Source organism: Rhamphochromis sp. 'chilingali' (genome assembly GCF_963969265.1).
Source record: "Rhamphochromis sp. 'chilingali' genome assembly, chromosome: 8".
In the NCBI taxonomy this organism is placed as follows: Eukaryota; Metazoa; Chordata; class Actinopteri; order Cichliformes; family Cichlidae; genus Rhamphochromis; species Rhamphochromis sp. 'chilingali'.
This window is the reverse complement of record NC_137935.1, coordinates 28604995-28628766: the sequence shown is the minus strand read 5'-3', so window position 1 is coordinate 28628766 and position 23772 is coordinate 28604995. Positions and strand designations below refer to the sequence as shown.

Genomic DNA, 23772 nt, shown 5'->3' with positions numbered 1-23772 from the left:
TCAGTGGATGTTTGCTCTTTTTTGGACCATTCTCTGTAAACCCGAGAGACACTTCTGTGTGGAAAATCCCAGAAGATCAGCAGTTTCTGAAATACTCAGACCAGCCTGTTTGACAGTAACAGTTGTGCCACATTCAAAGTCACTTAAATAATGTTTTTTTCCTAATTCTGATGCTCAGTTTGAACTTCAGCAGATCGTCTTGACCATGTGTACATGCCTTAATTCACTAAGTAGATACCATTGGCTGTTATCTGAGCAGTTGAACAGGTGTCCCTAATAACATGTCTGGTGAGTGTAGAAAACTCTAAAGTTATAACAGAGTATAGTTATTTCAGGTCCGTGGCTTGTACTGGTGTTAAATAATATTATTTTGTACTGAAAGGTGTTCTTAATACTTCTACTGAGTAATGAAAATACAATGAGTAATGAAATAACAGTAAATGACAAAAACACAAGTCTTGGCCTTCGAATTAGAGCCCCAGTCTGTTCAACAATAAATATTAAAAATGTTTTCCCAGCACTTTGTGCTTTAGAAACGTTTCTATTTAGGATATCTGCCCAAATTCAAGTAAAGGGTGATATTAATCAAGTGAATGTTCTTGTTATACTTGTATTATGTCACGATGCCTGGTTATTCAACATTTAACACCTTTGTTAAGATTGCAGGGTTGCTTTGGTGTTTTTGTTTAGTTTTCTTCTGAATATATTGGTGTAACTTGTGTCTTTCACTGAATGATGGTTTTATCTGCTTTTCACTTCGCACTGCTTGATAACATTGTCCAAACTGTGCCTTTCTAAAGCTCTCCATATGGTCTTAAGAAGGTCTTAACAAACAACGTGTTTAACTTAGTCTTTGGAGCCTCCCCTGCACTTTTAAATCTGCCCAGGCCGTCTGGACCGTCTCCTTTGTCTTGTCATTTTGTTAGAGCTTGCCATCTGCTCTGTTATTATAGGAGGCGGCTTTGGATTTAAAGTAGCACCACCTCTGCTGGTCCCTTTCGCCCGGGATTTGGGCTCTGCGCAAACATACGTACACCCTCAAGCCTTCTAGACTCCAAACGGGCCACCTCTCCTTTTTATCTTTTCTTTTCTTTTTTTAAAAACCCAGCGAGCCTTACAGTTAAAACGATAAACTAAGGGTGTGTGGGTGCCATATGACGTCAGCGTCCCAGCAAGTGTCCCATTTTTTTGGAAGGGGGGGGGGGGGGGGAGCAGCCTGCGGAAAGAAATCAAACAGGATGCTTTTCAGCCCGAGTGTGGTCTGCCGTAAACACAGCTCAGACTCACTGGCCGGAGCATGGGCGCAGATGTGAAAGTGTGGACCGGACCATGTTGCGCCGAGCGGCGGTGTTGAAGAGAGCCGACGATGAAAACGTGGACTCCGGAGCTGATACTGCCGAGTGAGTGAGTCAACGGTCCCAGCGCTAGCTCCGGAGGCTAACCTCAGCTAGTCAGCTTCGCTTTTTTTTTCTTTTTCTTTTTTATAGCGGTTGCCACAATGGAAATTATTTTTGCTCCAGACATTAAATTATGAAGAGTATGACTTTATCGTTCATTTAACCCTTTAGCACTTTACGACATCGGCTTTTTGGCAGCTGCTGTGATCTTTACGGTTTTTTTCTAGTGATTCTTTTAAGTTGTACGCTAGCTAACAACAGATAAAGTGTTGTCATGGAGACCAAAGTAAAGGGAACGTTTCCAAACCGACCACCACAAGATGGAGACAGTTTTTTGTGTTTCCCCAAATATATGAATGAATAATAAACTAAATTCGTGGCCTTTTTTTGTTTTCAGATCAGACTGCAGCAGGATGTCGTCGTCTGGCAGTAAGTAATCCTAGACTCACACAGTAAAAAGAGGGGAAAAAAAACACTCAAACTTACTTTTCGCACCTTCATAAAGACAAAAACACAAATAATCTAAACCATCTGGAATGATCTGCCCTTGCATGTTAGGCAGGCCTCTTCTCTCTCCGAATTTAAAAGTCTTCTTAAAACATATTTATTCGCTGAAGCCTTTGGCATTGATTAGAGGGGTTGACTCAATTTGTTTTAACATGTTTCAATTTATTGTATCTATTTATTTTATCGTATCTCATTTTAATTTTCTTTACGTATGCTATTAACATGTACAGCACTTTGTGAAACTCTGGTTTTATGTTAAATTGCTTTAGAAATAAAGTTGGTATGGTATGGTATGGTATCTTACCTCGTGGGCTGCAGTACAGCCCAATTTAATTTTAAGTGGGTCAGACCAGTGACTCTAAATATTTAATCCCGCAGATTTCTTAATATATGAAAAATAAGTAAAATTTAATCCGTTTTTTTACATGTGTGGATTTGTGGCTCTGCCATACTGTCAATAAAAAACGACATTACTGCAGTAGAAGAATATGAACTTTTTCTGTAATGTATTATTCATCTGTTACTTGAACATGAATTTATAAAGGTTGTAAAACAAACGATACAATTAAAAAGATTAAAAGTCCAAATTTATGTCCAGTGGGCTTGAAAAAATGTAATCAGATGGAGCAGTAAATGATCTCTATCGTCACACAAAAATTTTAAATGATATCATGAAAACTGGATAGTAGACAGACAAACCAACCGAATAAATACTCCTTCCCTTTGGGGGGATAAACTTATTTTTGAATTAGTTTAATGATGTCCTTGTCTAAAATATCTTTGTACACTCTGTGCCTCGTGTTTTTTGTGCGTCACATCAGTCGACCTCGTGAGCAGGCGGGTCAGACAGCAGCGGCGGCAGCAGCTCCTGCTAATGCACTTGCATCTGCTGGCTAACCCCGGAGACTCCCTGCTGTTGCAACACACCCTGGATCGCCTGCTGTGCTGGCTCTGCCCGAGCCTACGCATCTTCCACGTGTCGGAGAGGGCCTCACCATTCAGAACTTACCCCCGCCTCTGCCCCGTGGCTGGTAAGGATTCTGGGTTTTCAGTGTGTAGTCCTGCATTTCAGCACAGTATGTAGTAACAGTACATATACTTGGATCTCAGCTGTTTCTTTGGCACGGACGTTTCAACCATACATTATACCTTATTACACACTTTGGAGGTGTATTATTCAGCTATAATGATAACTTCCATATGTGAAAATGAGAAATATTTAAAGAAATTTAAGATTGCCATTGAGGTCAACATCCCCCCCATCAAATGCTGCACTTTAACCGTTGTAAACATGCCATCCCACAATGAGCTCCTGCCAGAGCCATGTCTGTTTTCACTTAGAATGAATAAAATAAAAGTTGACATCTTTCAGGCTACCCGTCTCTGGCCATCACTTTCTTCCTGCACGAGGCCTACGGAGAGGAACGAATCCTCAAAGTGCTGGACTTCTTCCAGCGTCCTCCCTGGCACTATCATCACACGGAGAGTTGTGGCAGCCGAACCGGAGGGATCCACATTACTTCCAGCAGCTCGCCCTCCAATGCCCTGCTGCGGCCCTACCTCCTGCCCAGCAGAGACTTTTATAGCCTGGGTGCGGGGATGCCGGTGTGGGGAGTTCGACCAGTGCACTGCGGGGGTGAGATACTACGTGTGACGCTGTACAGTGCGTATGACAATTATGAGGATGCTGTGCGGCTCTATGAGACGGTGCTGCAGCGACAGGCAGAGGAGCAGAAGGCAGGATTCTGCTGGTTCACCCTGCATATGGGTAAGGCTTTAGAGTGTTTGCTCTTGATTGTGCAGTATTGTTTTTATACTCCTCAAATTAAAACTACATACACATTTATTCCTTTCAAATTTTGTAATTTTGTAAATTTCTTAATAATAATTTTTTTAAACGTCATATTAAAAATGTGTCTTATCCCCTGCTGTCTCCTCCTGCCTTATTTCCCCTGCATCCAGAGCCCGGGCTCTGCCTACAGCTGGCTTTAAAGCAGTTGTCACCAGGAGTTCAGGTGGAGCCATGCAGCTCTGCTGTGCTACAGTTTAGTGTGGAAGAAATTGGCCAGCTGGTTCCCCTGCTGCCAAACCCGTGTACCCCCATCAGCGCTACACGCTGGCAGACTGAAGACCTCGACGGCAACAAGGTTCTCTTTCAGGTAACTGCGGGTTATCTTCTTCTTTCTGCTTCCTCACGGCTCGACACACGGGATCCACCGTCTCCTTCTCACCCCTAGCATCCCCATGAATCTTTTCAGTTGTCTTCCTCTTTACCTCCAGCCTGCCAGCTCTGTCTTCACCATCCTTTGTCCAGTATATCCACTATTCCTCCTCTACACATTGTCCAGACTGTCTCAGCCTTCCCCCTTTAACTTTGTCTAAAATGCTCTTTGTTACCAGTTCCTCTAATGTACTCATTTCTCTTCCATAAGAGAAGCCTCCAGCTCTGCCTCCTGTCTTTTTATTAGTACAACCTTCTCCAAACCTTACACCATAGCAGGCCTCACTACCATCTTGTAAACCTCCCTTTCACCCTTGCTGCTATCCTTTTGTCACAGATCACTCCTGACACTCATCTCCACCCACTCCACCCTGCCTACACTCTCTTCTTCACCTCTCTTGTACACTGTCTTATACTTTGGAGGGTTGACCCCAGGTTAACTCAACATAGTCAATCTCGCTCTTTATGTTAAACGTGAGGATTGTGTGAATGGCAGATTGACGCAGCCTTGCATTGCAAGAGTAAACACGCTGAAGTGTGGGAGATTTAACCACTAATTACCTCACAGAATGCTGGGAAACTGGCCAGACCTTTGTTCCATGTGCTACTAATGTGTGATTTATGAAACAGGAAATTTTTATATGTTTGAGATAAGGATTTGGATCTAATGCAAATTATATGCAAGTCTGTGAACGTTATTTTATGAAACTAATAACATAGTGTAAATATAACTGAACCAACTGTTGTATTGCGCTGTTTGTCATGGTGGGAGATGAACATCTGTTCAGGTGTAGATGGGCTGGGGCTTCCAACAGGAGTTTACATCCTGTATTCTAACAGAGATAAACAGTAGAAACATAAAGTTATGTTTGGATGTAGTCCTGGTATACGTTATAATCCCATTTCTTCTGTCGTCCTGTGCTGCAGGTGAAAACCCCGGCACAACCTCAGCGACCTCTGACCTGTGCTTTCCCCCTGACTGGCTCGAGCATGCCTCCTCGAGGAATTCAACTCAGCAGCTCGGGACACAGCCTTTCACCCTGCAGCCTTACCTCTCCTCTGTCCGGGCAAACGCACAGGCACGGTAAGCTGCGATGTTCAATCTTTCAGTGGGAGATTTATCGCCTGGAGCTTGACAGACAGGGAGAAATATCTCCAAATTACTTCTTCACTGAGCGCTCTCCCAAAGACTTCTCCGTTCATAATGATTCCCTGGCGCTCTCTAATTGCCGTTGTATTAAATGATCATTTTGACTTAGAAAGCATTTGTACGTATAATGACTCAAATACTAAATGTTTCCTCCAGCACAGTGCAAAGTCTTTTTATTGGAGATGAATATCAGTAGAAAAGTTTACCAGTAATTATACTGGCCATGTGGTCTCTTTTCTAAGCAGTTATTTGAAGCAGTTCAGATTTTTTTTTTCAAAGAAAGTGTTAAGTTACATAGTTATATTTTTTTGGAGAAAGTTTTTAGGTAAGTACTTTTTTTTTTTTTGTATAGCCCTTTAAAAAAAATGTCACAAAGTGAAAAGAATAAAGATAGAGACAACATTACAGCAGGAGGCCTCTCACAATAAAAACAAAACATGATTAGAGCCATCACACATCAGCATGGCCAAGCTTAGATACGAGTAAAGAGCATTGAGTCTATGCAAGAGAGCTCAAAACCTTCAGTTTTACTGAGTGACTGAGGGAAACACGAGATTTATGAGAGTTTTATGTATGATGTAAAGCTTCATATTTTTTAAGGCTTATCGCCAGTTAGAGAGCTGATGAGGGTTTGTGTTCTTGAATATAGAATCTGTCACACGTTTATGTTCCAAGAGAGTTGGTCATAAAATCAAATTGTATTTATTGGTCTGTCACGGTTGAGACACTTCGGGGGCAGCTTAAAGTAACACAAAGCAGAAATAGTTTTCATGTTTGTGTACATTGAGTGTACGATTTTTAATTTTTAAATTCTGTTTGGTGTTTCTTTGCCAGCCCAGAGACCGCGCAGCGACCCCATCTTGGAAAATCTTTATGGAGGAAGTGGTGGAGCGGAGAGCCTGGGATCAGGAAGCTGCTGTAGCACTCCTCCTGGCAGCTCCTGTTACTCGTCCCAGCGCAGCAGCCCTGCTCCACTCTCAACCTCCAACCACCCCGACTCTCCGCTGCGTCCCTCGATCACCCACTCTCTCTCCCATCTCCTTCTGGAAGAGGACGAGGAGGAGCCGGAGACCAACGTTGACACGGGAGCGGCTGTCTCTCCTCGCCCAGACCCAGCAGTCAAAGCGATGACTCGCTCCTCCTCTCTGGACCTTTTGGTGACCCTCCAGTCACAGAGACCCACAACAGTTGGAGCTTCAGCTGTCGAGGAGCTGGCCAAGGAGCTGAGTGATTGTTTGCAAGGAACGCACACACACCTTCAGGGGTCGTCTGAGACATGGGGCTCTGGTGGTGGAACAGATGCAGGCAGGACCAGGGAAAGCCCCTCCAACAGGCCCCTGGTAGAAAGCAGGACTACCGCTGAGCCGGCACGTGTGAGGAACTGTGAGGAACGGCTGGATGAGTTCTTCATCTAAATTCCTACCACCATGTCACGAGCAGTGGTAATAATCACAGACAAATAACAGGGACACCGGAGCACTGCAGCAGTTGACACGTAACATCCAGATACTAGTTTAACTTGTCTTGTTTTTTCAAGACAGCGCAGGTAAAGGTAATACAATGAATGTCTAAGTTAGTTTTATACATAGGTGCAGCTAATGATTTGTGCAGCTGTTGTAGCCGAGTGAATAGCAATCAGTTTTGTATTTAAGTGAGGCACACTAGGCTTCTTCTCATCACTCAGCTAGGCAACTTTTTTTTTCTTTGATTAACTTCGAACAGATTAAGATGATCTCAGCGTTAAGGCTGTCTTTGATGTTGCCCTTGGTCGTGATTAGAAAGCTGATTTGTGGCATATAAAGCATTTGTTTTAAGGAACTTCAGATAATCATTGATCCAGAATTTTCTTGTTAAAATGGACAAGCAGTGGAGTAAACCAGGCTACATAACAGCAATGAAGAATTATCTCCCTTTAGTCGACCTGACACCTCAGAAATGCTCATTACTGAAAGGTCACAGTAAGGACAGGTTAACTTGAGTGAATTTTTTATGATCACTTAAACAGTGTTTGTGATCATTACAGCTGTTCTGAAGGCAAAAGATGTTAAGTGAGGAAAAGAAATCGGAATAAGAAATGTAATTATTCAGGTCAAACTAGTCTCTTACTTTTCTTTAATCTTTTTTTCCTTTGAAAAGGCTTTCTCGGTTTAACCTAACAGATTAATTGGAGTCTGGGTTTTTTCACTTGTGCATTATAAGGTCAGAGTTTTTCCCGCTGGGCTGCTCTCCGTAGGCAAGCTGGGGAGCTCGAAGATGTCAGAGCATTTAACTGTTTACTGGAAATAATTGTAACTGGAAGAAAGCGAGTATTGTACGCAAGTAGTGTGTAACATGTTCAGTGATGTAGGTTAAAAGATAAATGATTGGAATAATAAAATGGCTATGTCGTTGCGCCCTCACAGCTCTGTGTGTGTGTGTGTTTACATACAGGCAGGCAGATGAAGTAGGAGGTGAGAAGTGAATGCTTGAAGTATCCCAGACATATTCACACAGCTGATAACACTGCTACGCTGAATTCTTAAATCCAGATCAGACATAATTTCATCTTTCATTGAATGTTGAAACACAGATAGTTACAGCTGCTTTACACACCGGCCTTTAGACACAGAACACACAAAATCTGTATGCAGATTGTGTGCGTTAAAAACATTCTTGATGCAGCCGGTCACACCGGTCGTGTAATTTAGCAGGAAAAATTTGCAGCATTTATTTTTTTAGGCTCAAGCTCGATTTATCTGATTCAAATACAGAAAGCTGACCAATCAGACCGCTGCATTTGGAAACAAGTGCACTCACTCAAAACACCAGCCGATACTAAAAATGCAATGATATGGAAATAGTCAAATGTTACTATTTTACCTCTGACACGCAGCTAGACGCTGCTCCGAATCAATCAGGTCTCTGAAATGATTTTCTGGCTCTTCAGATGTGGTCAAGAGTTCAAACTGGCCCACTGACATCCTGAAACTTCATCGCCATTGATGACTCACCTGCACTGCTCTCACACTCTGTCATGATTGATTTGGGGCCCCTAGCAATCAGGAGGGATTGAACATCACATTCCAGAGTAAGCATTATAATTTAAACACTGCTGCTGCTGATGATGTGCAGTCCTGTTGAGGCTGTAATTACACTTCCATACACAATAATGCTAATCGCTCTGCAGTGTAAATACTGTACGTGCTGGGAAGCTGTAGCTCCTCTGTATTACGATACATCAACAAATTGCACTTTAAATCCTGCGGCGCCATCTGCTGGTCAAAGGATGTTGTTGCTCTGAGGAGAACTCCTGCAGCCGGTCCAGCTCAGGTCCTTGGCCCAGTGGCCCTCTTTGGTGACTCGCACCTTCACTGGGTCAAACCTCCAGAACCGCTTTTCTTTGAAGAAGTAAAGGCGGCCATCTGGACGGGTCAGCACCCCGTTGGTCCCCTGCGGCACGCCAGTCCAGTCAGCCAGCTTGCGTGGGTAGTAGGGCTCTTGACGCAAGGTTTTAAGGTTGAGTACGGAGTAACGGGAGCCCTTGAAGAGGACCATGTGACCCAGAGGAGCATAGTAGAAGGCACTGTCAGGGTGACGAGGCAGTCCTAGCTCGCTGCTCTTCCTGGGGAAGCCGGGGTCAAGCGTGCTGCCCGTGTAGCGCCAGATCCGCTTCCCTGCACAGCAGGAGGCAAGAGACACTGAAATGACACCAAACCTTATGCTCACGAAGAGTAGAATAAAATAAAACCTCTATTTCACCAGTGCTGCACAAACAATACAGCATCTGATGACATTTAGCAAAAAACTCAGGACACCGGGCCTTTTAAGAGATGAAATAACTTTACCGAAACGCAATATGTTCTTTAAAACTAAGCATAACTTTGACTAAATACAGAAAGTACACACAGTATGTACAAGTGTTTTGGGCGGTTTTCTTAATTTAAAAAATTTGTGATTATGATTTATGGAGATTAATAATGCAGCAGAGCATCTGAGCTTTGCATAAAACTGTTTGCATTCGGCAGATAAGACAGTCTTGTCAGGTATTTGGCATTTAGTGGAACATTTTGGCACTATCTTCAGACAAATTTTTGTAGCCTTTAGCACAAAGAGAAGACTATTAAAACCGCAGCTGGAGCCTCACTGCTGTATTCAGCCTTTAAGCAGCACTTTGCTATTTTAAAAGGCACGAGAGGATCTATTTTGGGAGTTTTAACAGATGCGTGAAGTTGGCTAGCAGTTTAGGAAATGCCTTAAAAAGGAGGTGTGAGTCCCATTAATGTGCTCAATGAGGCAGTACCTTTGAAAAAATACCACTTCGAGTCCAGCGGAGAGAAGGCAGTGGCCTCGATAGCCGGAGGGAGGTCGGGCCAGCGCTGACGGAGAGGCAGCGGGCCACTTACGCGCCCTTCAGCCGGTACAGTCCAGTATACGCTGCCACGAATCACCAGCACTGTCTTATTTTGGTCTGGAAAAGAGATGAATATACGTGTATATGTCTCTCATTCTTGCACAGAGCATGCTGGGAACAGTTTCTGAGCCCTGAACAAAGCTAAAAGTCTGGAAATTACAGCATCTCACTGTTCTCGCTCTTTTCTCAGGTATCATGAGAACACATGGGTGGCTTAAACTTTCTTTCCTGTTTTGCTTAACTATAAAATGATTTTGAAATACAGGAAAGCGAGTATTTATCAGCAGCTTTGTCCTTTTGTTATAGAAATAAATATGAAAACAGGAATATCCACTGTTCCTGCTACAGGGTTTATTATTGTTCTTCAGCTTCTTCTACAAGAGTTGTGGCTGAATGTTGTTTTCTGATAAGATTTCATTTATTCGGACCTCACCCATAGTGATGGCATCAAAGACGCCCTGGCAGTAGAGAGGCTGTCCCGGGGTGTCGTGTCTGCTTTGAAGCTCTGAGAACTCCCACTCCTGCAGCGCAGCGTGCAAAACCTGACCCGGCAACCTCACCGGGCGATCGCCTAATGGTTTACCTAAAGGCACAAAAAATAAAGGAAGCAAAGCCATAAAACAATGAAGAGGAAGAGCTGGAGTTTATTGTTAACTGTTCTCGTTGGCTGACCGGACAAACTTTACATTACAGATCGGTCCGATTTCTCATGCATCCCAAACAGCAATTTAACTGTTTACTAAATTAGATCAGGAACGAATGGGAACACAAACTGTGGAGATTTCTTCTTAAACAGGACTTGGAGAATGTTAACATTTAAATTGTCCTTTACAGGATGTGGCTGGGTTGATGTATACTGATGGATGACATTCCAGTGCACAGGAAATAAACAACAGACTGTAGATAGAGCACGGGCTCGAACCTTTAACATTTTTTAACTACCAAAATCAGAGCCGTCCTATTGTTATTGGCCCGGGTACCCTCGCAGTGCGCACATGAAAAGAATAAAGGAGAAAAAAAGGGGAGGAGGGGGGCACAACACATTGAGCTCAACTGAAGAGTAAATGATAGCGCTTCAGATGTGATTACAGCCACTTTGTTTGCAAGGAGCTCAACAAACATTTTTGTAGGAAGATGGATAAAATCAGCACACCCAAGAACAGGAGGAAGAAGGCAGGAAAGATAGCTCTACTGTGCACACCGCAGTGGTATCCAAAAGCTCATTGTGAGCATGTAGGAGCAGAGATGACTTCATCCAAACACACAAACTCCCTCCTCGCACTCTGCCACATTCATCAGAAGTGGAAGAGATATTTAGATATGAAATGGCACCAAAGTGGCAACTAAACTGAAATATTAAAGCTATAAATCCTAAAATTAATGTCATATAGGCCTGGATGTGAATAATATTTAACTTTATACTGCTGAGCTTCATATTCGGGAGCATGTTTGAGGTTATTGCATTACATTCTGCACTAGTTACATATTTCTGTAACTGTTTTACAAGCTGCTGTCCCTTTAAGGCCACACGCCCTTTCCGCCACTGAGATGTTTGTGTTGTAAAGTGTCAGCAGCAGACCAGCTCAAAATAATCAGACCATTTAAGACACTTTCATGATCTTTCTTCCTCATTCTGATGCTCCCTTAGTTTACACATCTACATGTCTAAATGCACTGAGCCACTACCTTGTGGTTGGCTGATTAGATATTTACATTAACAAGCGGTTAAGCAGGTGCATCTTACAAAGTAGCCGGTAAGCTTGCGTTGACTTCATTATTTCAAACTGGCTATATTTAATATGAGCAACCAGCATTGTAACAGTATATATAACAAAGAAGGAAAAGCATAAAAAGTCCACTTCAAGTCAAAGTTGTTGTGTTTGATGTCTCCGTCACAGTGCACACGGCACCGTATTCAAAGGCAGAAACACCAAATCTATGTTCGCTCTCTGACATATCCAGTCTGCTCACATGTGCTCCTTATCAGATTGCAGTGCCAGGAATGATTCACACCCACACACACACACACACACACTCACATTCACATATTCTCCTTAAAGCTTATATGTTTAAGCAGATGTAACATTTTCCGAGCATCAGCAGTCTTGTCAGTTTTGAAGTCGCTTGACGTTTACGTGGGAGCAGCTGCAGTGTGCACATATTACTGCCACAGGTTGATAGGAATAAAGGAGAAAAAGCAGACCAAGCTTCAATTGAGTGCCCGTTAAGGAATCCTGGGTAATTTTCCCTGAAGCAAAAAAAAAAAAAAGCTATTGGAGAGTTGTCTTGAGGTCTTTGTGTAAGGTCTGCTGATAAGTGGCCACCCAAAGTTCAAGTTTCCCTAAAAACAAAAGCACATACAGCTTAACGACCAACTAAAGGTAATTATCTGCTATAATTGCTGCCATTTAATTCAATCTATGGTCAAATTGCTTTAGGTCCTGAATGTAACTGAAATAAAGATGTGTGTCTCTCTGTTCGGCCGACACAGCGGGAGTGAAGGGCCACTTTAGGATGGTGAAGACAGAATATTTCAGAGGCAGAGCAGATGGAACTCCTCACTTATTAAATAAAAGGAGAGGCAGCTGGACGTGGTCTGCCTGCAAACTTCTGCTGATCTCAGGTTCAGAGCTGTGTGCTTGTCCTGCAGCCACGCAAGCATTCCTGCACAGTGTCTTGTTTTTCTCTGTGCAGCTGCCGTACACCTGAGAGGCCGGGCCAGAGCGCAGGAAGCTCCTCATGCATCTTCAAAACGTCACACAGTCACGGCTAAAGAGCTGCTGGCAATGCAAAAATGGTTTAAGACGTATTGTTGCGCAGCTGTTGTGGAGAAATCATTTTCCAAGCAGCAGCAGAAAACCCCCCAAAACAAGCAATAAAAGAAGTGTGCAGAGCGGCACATGTGGAAACCTGCCTCACACATGCCAGGAGGGACAACAAACTTGCAGTAAACAGAAACTCTTATAGCCGTCATTCAAGAAGTCCAGGGTGATGCTCCCACATTGCACAACCACAACAGTAATCTATCACAGCAGGTAAATACAGTGTGCATAACTGCAATGCTAATAATAATAATAATACACAAACAGGCTGCTGAGTGTGTTGTTTTGACACTCACACCACCTCCGCTGCCCTCCCTATAAACACTCCCACAGCAGCAGCTAAGAGGCTGTCAGGCTGAACAAACTCCTCCTGCTGCTAAAGATAAACTCAAGATTAGATTGTGATGTGTTGTGCATATTTCTTTTGCCAAGAACACGCAGAAACTTCGAGTGACTGCAAACAAGAAATGTAAGAAATTAAGTTTTGGCTTTGCTGCTCTACTCAGTCACCGTCAGTGTTTGGAGCTGTAGTGGCCTGCTGGCCTTTTTCACAGCTCGGTGCTACAGCTCCCAATTTGGAGGGCAATAGAACAGACAATCAGACTGTGCATGCACAGTTCATCAAAGCATCCCCAGATCATCACACTACCACCACCATGTCTGACTGTTGGTATGATTTTCTCTTTATGAAATGCTGTGTTAGTTTTATGTAAAGGGATGCAACTAAGTTTAAACTTATTTAACATTTTAAATTGTTACCATAAACCAAGCACCATGTTCTCACCGTACAGCTGCTGCACGGCAATAATGTCGTCCCAGCTCAGAACCAGCCCGCGGCCGAGCTTCCTGTAGTACGGCGACATCAGAGCGTGACGAACGGGGGAGTGCTCCAGGCCCAGAGTGTGTCCGATCTCGTGGGCGGTCACCATAAAAAGGTTGTGGCCCTTGTGCCCGTTTAGCGTCCACCTCTCCGCCATGTCGAAGTGGGCTTCGCCTCGGCGAGGCAGGAAGGCGTGAGCCAGAGTTCCCCCTGAATGAGAAAAAGGACTTGAGGACTTGCAGGATGGTGCTGCTTCATGTATTAAAGAGGTCGTTAAAGACTCTGAACAGCCGTTCTTTCCATTTTGAGACTGGGAGCTTTCAGGTTACAAATAACACACAGTGTAGAGAAAAAAGTTGCATTAAAGTGCTCTTTAAATTCAGAAATTCTAATATTTCTGAATTTTCTAATTTGCTGAGTCAGATCAAAGGATCTTAATGAGTTTACATGTTCTACTTAAATGTAAACTTGTGATTTTGTGGGACTTAAGCCCAAATATTCCCAGTAATCTCATTACTATTCACACCTAACTAATGAAATTAATCTGCCAGTACGTGTAAGGAGAATTTAAGGAAGTTAAATATCTTTTCTTCTTAAACAAGTCCTTGTAAATATAAATGAAGATGAAATAGATCGATGTGTTGTGACCCTGACCTGGTCCGTCAAAAGCGTTGCTGGCCCCGTCGTTGTGGTCTCCTTCATAAAAGGCCAGCCGGATGTCTGCAGGTCCACCAGGGACCTCCTGGAAGACCAGGCCCGACACGTTGCTCCACAGCTGGAAGGCAGCACGCACAGCCAGCCGGACAGAGCCCAGCGACAGGTGCTGAGGCCAGTTCACGATCTGGTAGGTCAGGTGGCGCTTGTACCACTTGTCAACTGGAGAACGGCCAGACAGAGAGAAGCAGAAATGAGACACTATGAAACTCCCAGTCTGGTTCATATCAGCCGGTGCATCAGCAGATGAGCTCCAACCAAAAAACAGCCAGCAGTGTTATTCGGAGCAAGGCTTAGTTTAAAGCAATTATCAAAGAATATAAAAAGTAATACTGGCTAAAACTCAATAACACAGTTAGCCCTCAGACAGGTACATGGGTAAAGATGCTAACTAAACGAGAATAAGAGCATAAAAAGTGCTCAGTCATGCTGATTTTCTCATATATGTTAAACTAAATTATCTTTTCAAAGAGAATTGACCGTCTTTATAAGATGTCAAAACAATCCCTGATTTGTTTCATTCGACTAATGTGGCTGTTTTCTTTCTTTCCATATTTGCTGGATAGTCTGCTATTTTAAACTAGTTGAACTTTTAGAGAGCTAATCCCATTGGAAATTGTTAAATTATTACTATTGTGTCCTTATTATAAGCCATTGATGTAGCTGTGGATTTACACCTTAAATAACCAGCATAATTAAGGAAGGATTGAGGGTCACCTCAAGGAAAGTTTTAAGTCTAATATTGAAAGTAGAAAGGGTATGTGTCTCCTGAACCCAAACTGGGACTGAAAGAGGCCTGAAAGCTGAAGGCTCTGCCTCCCATTCTACTTTTAAATCCTCTAGCAACCACAAGTAAACCGGCAGTCTTAGAGGGATATGCTTTATTGGGGTGATGGAATTGAATTGAATTGTTTTATAGTTCTGAATGCCTGATATCCCATCCTCAACTGTGACAAATCCAGCCAACTGAGCCAGAATGATAGGATGTTAACCATGCAAGCTTCCAGCTGGGTAAACTAACACGCACTCTGACTGCATGCTTCACCAAACAGTTTACTTCACCATGTGTCTGTAGTTTCTTGGCTTAGTTATAATTACACGTGTCGCAAACTTCACAGTCACATCATTTGTTCGTGGATCGAAGGAATGGGGGATTCATGCTCAGCCTTTCATTAATTTACAAGACTCCAATTTGTTCGCACACATACACAGGATCACACAGTAAAAGAGTCTGGAGACAAAGCAGACACACACAAGCAGCTCAACAGCCCTAACAGACAAAAAGGGACTGCCTGCAGGAAACAATCAGCAGATAATATGAACCTTCAGAAAGAGGCAGCTGGAGAGGCTGTCGCTGACTTACAGAGCACTTTTAAATGAGAGCTTTATGAAACTGCACAGACTTTGCTCAAATGAGCCTCAACGCTGATTTTGTCAAAGGGGTTTTAGCCAAAACAAGAACACTGGACTGAAATAAACTTTGCACACCTGGGCGACGAATTGACACTTAAACCTTGCAAGAAGTGATTCTTCTCCATTCAGTCTTCACTTTGGGGCTCGGCTGATTTACACATACTTGGAGAGCTGACGCTTAAGCGTCCACATAAATCAAACTTATTTTCCAAAGTTGTCAAAATATTTTTTTAAAAGACGGCCAAATGTGAGCGGGAGGTTTGCTCACGTTACACACTACTGCTCCGTCTTAAAGCCTCACGCTGCCTGAGGCCGCTACAACGGAGGACAGACTCTGAGTGCTTTTGATGCCATTTGTGCTTGTTTAAATAACGCATTGCAAACAGAATATGGGAGAAATATACGAGAAGCATGTTCTGCATACTGTGAATGGCCGAGAGACCGCAACAGCACCCTGGAGACTGGAAAATATCTGGAAATCTGGAGCCATTAAGACATGGTTTTGGCAGTGACATCAGTGTGTAAGCTGTGTGAGTAAACACACAAACAGAAGTTGTGCTTCGGCAGCAGCTTGACTCTTGTAAGAACTTCATGCTTGTCCTTTTTGTTGCAACAGTTTACACAGATATGACGCTGTAAGAGTGGAAGCACATGGAGGCTCAAACACCACAAAAAAAATCTGATTCAAAATAAAGTGATCATTTGCTGCAATCCTCTAGAAGTCTGATTAGTATGATTTGAGACTGTGAGATACTCAAACATGTTCCCATCCCTGCTCCACCTCTCATTCCAAGATGAACTGCACACATTAGGCCTGTTACCGCATCATGTGTGTAGATGTGTATTCTCAGCAGAGCTCAGGCGCCTACTCTCCATCTCAGACCGCCGCGGAGTAAGAGGTCCCAGAGGACGGCAGAGAAGCCAGGAAGTCCGATACACACAAGACATTCCAAGACTTCCCTTATGGAAGCAATTATGATGCCCTCTATAGCGGCAGTGTAGGGGAGGCCGTGCTATCACAGACATTAGGAAGTGACTTAGATCATCTGATAGCTAAAGTTATTGGTTGTGGAGGTTCGGGGAGATTCTGTTTGTTGCTGGTGTTAAGAAGGCTGTGCGACAAATGCAGGCAAGAGATGCCGCTGACAACAAAGCCAACGGGCGAGGCCAAAAAAGACCCGACGCGATGTACAAGATTTCATTCACGTCTCATGGGTTATTTTGTCCAGGCCGTGGTCTAAAATCCAAAATTTGTTTCAATTCAGTTTTATTTACATCAAATAAGGACAATAGTTTCCTCAGTGTGCTTTAGGACTCTACAATGAAAGAGAGAAACCCCCAATACTCAGACTACACCTCCTATGAGCAAGCACTTGGCGACAGTGAGGAGGAAAAACTCCCTTTTAACAGGAGTCAGAGAGTGAAAGGAAGTGAGTGAAGAAGAAGCCCAGGCAGCATAATCAGGAGAGGATTCGGGGTCACTGGATCCAGGCCTAACTATAAATATTATCAAAAAGAAACTTTTAAGCTTAATCTTAAAAGTAGAGATAGTGTCTGTCTCCTGAATCCAAACTGGGAGCTGGCTCCACAGAAGAGGGGCCTGAAAGCTGAAGGCTTGTTTTAAATATCCTGGGAGCCACAGGTAAGCTAAAGTGCTCTAATTGGATGATACCGTACTCCCTCTCTTGAGATGCTCTGCCAGGCCTTATTGCAGACACCTTCACCTGCTGCTTGTTTGTGGGTCTCTCTCGGGCCTCAGATACCTATAAAGCCATTCATGCATATGAAAATAGGGAACGTTGCAAAAGAAACCAACTGTTTGCTGGAATCAGTGAATCTTTGACTGAACTGAAAACTTCGATCTAATTATTTAAAAATGAAATTATTGAAATGTTACCAAAAATGTGCAAAAATGCCCATTCATTGTTTAAGCGTCTACACTTCATGGCATGGATCCACGGAGGCACACCTCAGAAAAATACACACACACGTCATGCACTTAAATAGCTTATCTTAGACAAGCTGGTGGAAAGTCAGTTCTGTAAATATCAGTGGGAACAACCACAAGTCAAGGTCTGTTTTCAGTTTCCAGGAAGCTCAGAAGCTGATAAACAAAAATCACATCACACCACAGGTGAGAGTGAACGAGCAGGCAGCTCGTCTGACTCACCCACGCTGCTGCAGTCGCACGGCTTCGTTTAGCAGCCACAGTCAGCTGTCAAGGTCAAACAGCTCAAACAGCATTAAGGGTTAGCTTTAAGTCATGGATCGCCTGCTTCACAGAATGGTAAGCCTCAAGCCTGATATGAACTGGAAACTGCAGGAACACCGGCATCACTGTCCACAGAGAAGCGAGTTTTTCATCACCGTGGAGTGAGAGGGTGCCAATGAAGAAAGAAGCTCCTCCCTTCAAGCTATTTGGCCAGATTGACAAGATTTATGTTTGGAGGCTTTCAAACCTACAAAAACTATACGTGCTGTCAAGCATGGTGGTGGTAGCCCCGTGCTCGGGGGCTGTTTTGCTGCAAGTCGTGCTGGTACATTGCATAAAGTGAATGGAATAATGAAAGAGGAGGATTTCCTCCAAATTCTTCAACATCACCTCAAATCAGCTGGATGGTTGAAACATGGACACAAACATGAAAATGATCACAATTTTGTGTGGATCACTGAGCTAACACTGAGCTTTTGGAATGGCCTCCCCAAAGCTGGTATTTGAAAGTTTGTGGACTAAGTTTAAAAGCTGATTCTGTTAGAAGTTAAAACCTATGTAACTTATTAAAGATGTACAATCATTCAACAGTTCAGAGAAATCCTTAAAAGACCTCAGTTACCATGACATTCATGCTCATGATGAGCGCATGTAAACTTATGACCATAGCTGCAATCCATCCAACACACGTAACCAGAAGGAGGGAGGAAAAAACGGAGGATCAGCAAAGTTACACATAAATAAACAAGGATATAAAAAATGCCAGACTTGAACTATTAAACAGGGTAGGTAAAAACTTTAGGTCACATTATTGATCAAAAGAGATCACCAACATTTTTGGGCTTATCTGCAGCCACAGATGTCTCTGTACAGTATTTCCTGCCATGTGTTGAGTACATGTTGAGATATTACTCTCCGTGTTAAAGTGGAACAACTGCCAGCCAACACTGTACATACCTGAGGCCTCATTATTACTACACGCATGTTTTCACAGGACTCTGTTCAGACCAAGAGTCTGATCCAAACACAAACCTCCTTGAGCAAACACTCGTGAAGCTGCAAGCAGAAACATATCTGCCGTTTCTATCGCATAAAGCGGCATAATGTTTGAGTTAGAGGTGGTGGCACCGCACGAGCAGAACGCCGTTATTCACAATTAAGCTATTATTGCTACAATACATCAGTGGATGCATGAAGCCAGATCAGTAAGAGGTTTGACCCGAGGGTGTAAAAGTATCTGCCGCCTGTTTAATAACACTGCCGCCTGTCATATGAGACAAGTCTGGGTTCTTAAAGAGCAGGCTCAGATCCATACAAGCAGCTGGCCACTGAGATAGGTGGCAAACAACATGATCCAGTCAGTCAGTTATGGATGTGTGTACCAGAGGGAACGTGTCAGGTACTGACACGAAGAGGCAGCGGCAAACATCAGCCGCCGCTGCATTCCCCGAACATTAGCCAACCTCGTCAGTGACACTGAGGAATGCAGAGGCTTCACACATCATGAGGCTGGAGGCACAAGCACAGAGAGAGGGAGTGGGAAACATTGCTGGGGCTTCTGGTGCTGTCGTCGGCCTGCTGCTGCTGTTCATTCACAAAGGAGATGTGACGAACAGCAGCACTGAGGAGAGACAGCGAGAATGAAAAACACGAAGACGTACAAAAAAGGGCGTTTACAGGTCTCATCGAAATCTGTAGAGCGGCCCTGGATGGCAGCAACTTCAAGATTAGTGGGCGGATCAATTCAAATATTGATTTAAATATCGATAGTGTCAGTACCAATGCAATTATTAGTATCCGATCAATACTAGAGAAGGATCAATGCATTGTTTCTAGAATGTAAGTTCATAGTTTCAAATTCAGTATGTAGCCAATTAAATTGTGTTAAATCTTTTTTGGTAATGAAAGGGTACGCCTTGAATACAATTACATTAAAAGTATCGGTATCAGCAAAGTTGTGCTATGTTCAGTGTCTCCTTCTCTTGTTCCCATCAAGGATATTCTAACAACATAAAACACTGAAAGACTGGAAAGGCGAACCTCTTTTAATCCTCTGGTTTTTAGATTTTGGTATGTAGGTTTGGATGGAACAGATTTACCTCTAGGAGAAACTGGAAGTGAGGTTGCAGGGGTATATGTGTTTGGACGAGCCCATTCCCCCAAACCTTTATCTAAACTGAAGAACACATAGTGAGATGTGAAGGACTTTAGGAGATGAGAGAGAGAAGCATAATCCCAGTAACTAAAGACAAAGTGGAGACTAAAGTTGAAGTTTTTACCCAGCAAACATGACATGAAAGACACATGGGCTTGTGTAACTAAATAATAAGAATCACTCAGGGCTGACGTGTGCACCATCAGACACTCCACCAGCTTTAATTACAACGCTTAGTGCTTCAGTTTATGACGGCGGACCCTCCCAGTTAACTGTTGGTTCTTTCAGACCACAATGGGGCAAACAAAGGCGCTACATAAAAAGGCAGGGAATGAAACACTGGCTCTCATGTCAGTCAGGCTCACTTTGCACATGCACGCATATAAATTAAGTAAAACTATACCTTCTGCAGTGGAGCGTCTCCTGCGCAGCTGCTGCGGCGGTCTCTGTCCAGTAAAGATGAAGTTCACTCTCTGAGCCCAGATCTGCTGGCTGCCCTCGTCCGACACCCCACAGCGAGGCTCTGCCATCCGCAGCAGGGTGGCGCTGTCAAGTTTGCCTGTGATGGGCAGACGGGACAACCACTGGAATTCTCTGCGGAGAGACAGAGAGAGACAAAACACTTAGAGTCTCTCTAGTGTGTGAGCCAAAAGGGCTGCAAAAGGTGATAGATCTTTGCTGCATAGAGATTTAATGATCTGATGCACTTCTGTGTTTCTGAGAGGAGCTATTAAAGATTTGCACGAGAGCTTTCAGCCAGGCACTTGGACTGTTCCTGGATTCAGGCGAGTTACAGATACATATAACTCAAAAGTACATCAGCATCATGAAGCTAGGTTTCCCACATCAATGGATGGAAAGCAGAAGAGCTGTTAAGGCTGATAACATCAAAAATGTAGCCTTATCCCCAACCTTTATGTCCTTTATATACCAGAGCCTGCATACATTGAGTAGAGATGAGCATTTAGATACATAAAAACTGCACAGAGTTTACGAACACATCATTCAGTCCAAGATGAAGGAGTTTTAATCAGTTCCCATTATAGTACAGTGAGCAGACGGGCCAGAGGGCGAGGTTCCTGAAATTCCTGGATGGTTCAGGGAGGGTTCAGGAGAGGTTTCCCAATGCGGAGATGAGGGTGTGTTTTACTGCCCTGCACAGACGTTCAGCCCTGAGGCTTGTACCACACCGAGCTCACCCCTCCCTGTGATGAACACGCAATGCCTAGAGGTAGAAATGTGTGCAAATGGACCTACCGGACTGCAGACTGTACCTCAGCCGCATTGTGGATGTGGTAGTCATGATGGAGGTAGCCATACTTTTCCAGAAAGTCCTACAACGGAAGTCGTACCTGTTAATAATTAAACTCCAAGAGAAGCAGCAGAACAAAAATGGTGATGGTTATGACTATGATTTTTACTAGCAGTGATAGCTGTACAAGGTGTGACAGTGGACAGATGGATAACCATACGTGTTTTTAAAAACGACATACTAAAGAGGAGTAATGACATACAAATAATTAATTAAGCACTTACTAATACCTTACTAATGCTTAATGGTGTGACATTATGAGGGGGGAACAACTAAGCTGTAGTGCCTCTGCACCTCACTGTACAATACCTTGTGCAATACTTTTTGTAAATAGTCAACAGTGCAATAGACTCAATACTTGAAATGTGCAATTCACTTGTATTTTTATTTTTTATTCCTATTTATTCTATTTATCCCCTTTGTATATTTTATTTATATTTGTCTCTGTATTTATATATGTGTGTGTGTGTGTGTGTGTGTGTGTGTGTGTGTGTGTGTGTGTGTGTGTGTGTGTATATATATAACAGTTCTGTAACTGTAACTTTGGTCGTTGCTGTGCTTTTTTTGGAAGTCGAATTTCCCAGAGGAACCCACCCGAGGGATTAATAAAGTTCTATCTTATCTTATCTTATCTTATTATTACAAAATGCTACTGTTTTCAAAAACCAGTGCTGTCACACGACATATTTCTAATAAGAACATAGCGTAGTAACCACACATCCCCATGAGTTTGCAAGACTTCTGCATTATTTTACCATGTACATGGTTATGAGTGCGCAGACCACCCATAAGACAAAGAAGCCCCCCGGGGGCCCCTGAAACTCCCAAGTTATAATTTTGCAAGAATTCCATGTAAACATGCAAGTCACGGAAAGCTCCGGTGTAATACCTATAAAGTGCTTTAACATGAACCCACAGGGTACACGCCAACAGGTGTTGCATTATTCTGTGAGGCTGGTTCATAGTTTAATATTACAGCCCCTTCATGTTCAGACAACAGCAGCAGGCACCGCTCAGAGTGCGATTACAGATGTGACGGGGCGGAAATTAAAACTGAGGAGATGACAGATGCGTTTCAGCAACAGGAATGTGCAACAACAAAATAATAATAATAATAATGTTTCTGAAAATGCCACAGGGCTTTGTTTAATGTAAGAATGAAAGCATAGCTGGTGAAACCAGATGAGGAAAGCGTGTAGTCTTTGGACAGCCAGCAAAGGGAGCTGTCAGATTAGAGCGGTGCAGTCTGAACCACAGAGAGGCGAAACTCGTTTATCTTTCTTTATGAATGGGTCAGATCTCCTTGTCTTTATGCAGTAGACTTTAACATTACATCACAGTACGTGTAACCTTTCCTGAATGAATATAGGATATATAAAGACTCTTTGTTTTTAAATCTGTTTTGAGTGGGGTTGCTCATTTCAGCTTAGTTTTTTTTTTTTTAGTTTAATTGTTAGCTTTAGTCTTTTTAAACTATTGTTGTATGGAGGGCACATGCCAAGATGCAAGATTTGGGGGAAAATCAGTACAGCTATAAGAAAACCCCGCAACGACTCGAAATCTTTGTTCTCGGTTCATAATCTAGGTTAAATGTATGTTATCGGCAATACTGGGACTGTTTTACATGGTATTGGATCTATATCGGTATAGCTCTTAAGTTGCAGTATGGTACAGCACTGTAGACATCAAAGCCTCATCAGGCATGTTAATACATTTCACCAACTTAAATACTAAAGTTAATCTATAATTTTGACTTTGTTTTGACAGCTTTTTACGTCCATTTTTAGTTAACTATAACAACATTGTCCAGCTGTAATAATTCCCGTTATTAAAAAGTTTGCACATTTTATAATGGCGACAAAACAGGAAAGCGCTATTATAGAGACAGCAGGGAGTTGCGTTTTAAATTGTTGGTTGTAAATGAAAAACAAAACAGCCATTACGAATATTTAATGTTTTTACAGAAATACGTTTAGACAGACATGTACCTTTTCGTCTGAAACAACTGTAAAATCATCTTATTTGATTACTGCTGTGAGCTGTTAATGTTATTTTATTATAACCACCAAATAAATTCACTGTGTCAAAGTTTCGGTGTAAAGCCGATAAAACTATTTCCCCGGTAGGATAACTTCGCAGTGCCCACAGCGTAGTTTTAAATGTGGGTCACTTTAATTCGCCTGCTTACCAGAAATGTTTGTAACAGAGGTCTTTGAGTCTCTGTGAAATGAGTTTTGACAGCAGTACCTCCGGGTCCAGGAGCAGCGGTGATCCTGCGGTAGTCTGAGCGGTGATGAGCGCCGTTACAGCCAGGAACCAGAGTCTCCTAACGCCCCGCTCACACAGGCCCGGAGCTCGGCGGCTCATCGCGGGGAGAACCGCAGTCAGCGCCCTGCTCCCTTCACAACCTCCATGATTAAATTTACTATCCGAGGACACTCAAGTGATCCCAAGACTTCTCCATTACTGTGAGGACTGACGGAGGTTATTCACAGCTGGAGGATTAAAGGGAGAGGAGGAGTGTCAGCACCGCCCCTCGTCTGCCCCTTTACTGCAGGGCAAAAAAATCCAAATCAGCAGGGCACGGCAGCGTCTCCCCTGCTGCACACAACCAATTTTAAAGATATGAATCACATGCAGTTTGCAGTTTCTTTAGTGC

The 23772-nt window shown here is 43.1% G+C and overlaps 2 protein-coding genes across 8 annotated transcripts; one reads left to right on the top strand and one right to left on the bottom strand.

The window, feature by feature from the left end:
- The first annotated feature begins 953 nt into the window (after positions 1 to 953).
- Positions 954 to 7674, top strand: fam124b (family with sequence similarity 124B). 2 transcript variants are annotated; one of them, XM_080889888.1, is made up of 7 exons: positions 954 to 1404; positions 1795 to 1826; positions 2726 to 2935; positions 3277 to 3672; positions 3867 to 4063; positions 5053 to 5209; positions 6110 to 7674. In XM_080889888.1, exons 1-7 carry the CDS (start codon positions 1367 to 1369, stop codon positions 6688 to 6690), a joined length of 1611 nt encoding a protein of 536 aa, XP_080746014.1. In that variant the 5' UTR covers positions 954 to 1366; the 3' UTR covers positions 6691 to 7674. The 2 variants fall into 2 exon arrangements, with proteins under 2 accessions (XP_080746014.1, XP_080746013.1); XM_080889887.1 differs by having other exon boundaries at positions 957 to 1400.
- Positions 7675 to 7818: 144 nt separating this feature from the next.
- mmp28 (matrix metallopeptidase 28) lies at positions 7819 to 23686 on the bottom strand. 6 transcript variants are annotated; one of them, XM_080889889.1, is made up of 8 exons: positions 23302 to 23686; positions 21076 to 21135; positions 20205 to 20395; positions 13962 to 14183; positions 13272 to 13517; positions 10099 to 10248; positions 9555 to 9722; positions 7819 to 8952 (listed from the first exon to the last, which is right to left on the bottom strand). In XM_080889889.1, the coding sequence occupies exons 1-8, from the start codon at positions 23478 to 23480 to the stop codon at positions 8534 to 8536; spliced, it is 1635 nt and encodes a 544-aa protein (XP_080746015.1). In that variant the 5' UTR covers positions 23481 to 23686; the 3' UTR covers positions 7819 to 8533. The 6 variants fall into 6 exon arrangements, with proteins under 6 accessions (XP_080746015.1, XP_080746016.1, XP_080746017.1 ...); XM_080889890.1 differs by having other exon boundaries at positions 7819 to 8928; XM_080889891.1 differs by having other exon boundaries at positions 21059 to 21135; positions 23361 to 23686.
- Between the last annotated feature and the right edge of the window lie 86 nt (positions 23687 to 23772).

Coding starts and splice junctions, on each gene's coding strand:
- mmp28 (XM_080889889.1), bottom strand. CDS start 23,480: ATGAGCCGCCGAGCTCCGGGCCTGTGTGAGCGGGGCGTTAGGAGACTC. Junction 21,136..23,301: donor CTCTGTTACAAACATTTCTG/GTAAGCAGGCGA, acceptor CTTCCGTTGTAG/GACTTTCTGGAAAAGTATGG. Junction 14,184..20,204: donor GAGACGCTCCACTGCAGAAG/GTATAGTTTTAC, acceptor GCCGTTCTCCAG/TTGACAAGTGGTACAAGCGC.
- fam124b (XM_080889887.1), top strand. CDS start 1,330: ATGTTGCGCCGAGCGGCGGTGTTGAAGAGAGCCGACGATGAAAACGTG. Junction 1,827..2,725: donor CAGGATGTCGTCGTCTGGCA/GTAAGTAATCCT, acceptor GCGTCACATCAG/TCGACCTCGTGAGCAGGCGG. Junction 5,210..6,109: donor CGGGCAAACGCACAGGCACG/GTAAGCTGCGAT, acceptor TTTCTTTGCCAG/CCCAGAGACCGCGCAGCGAC.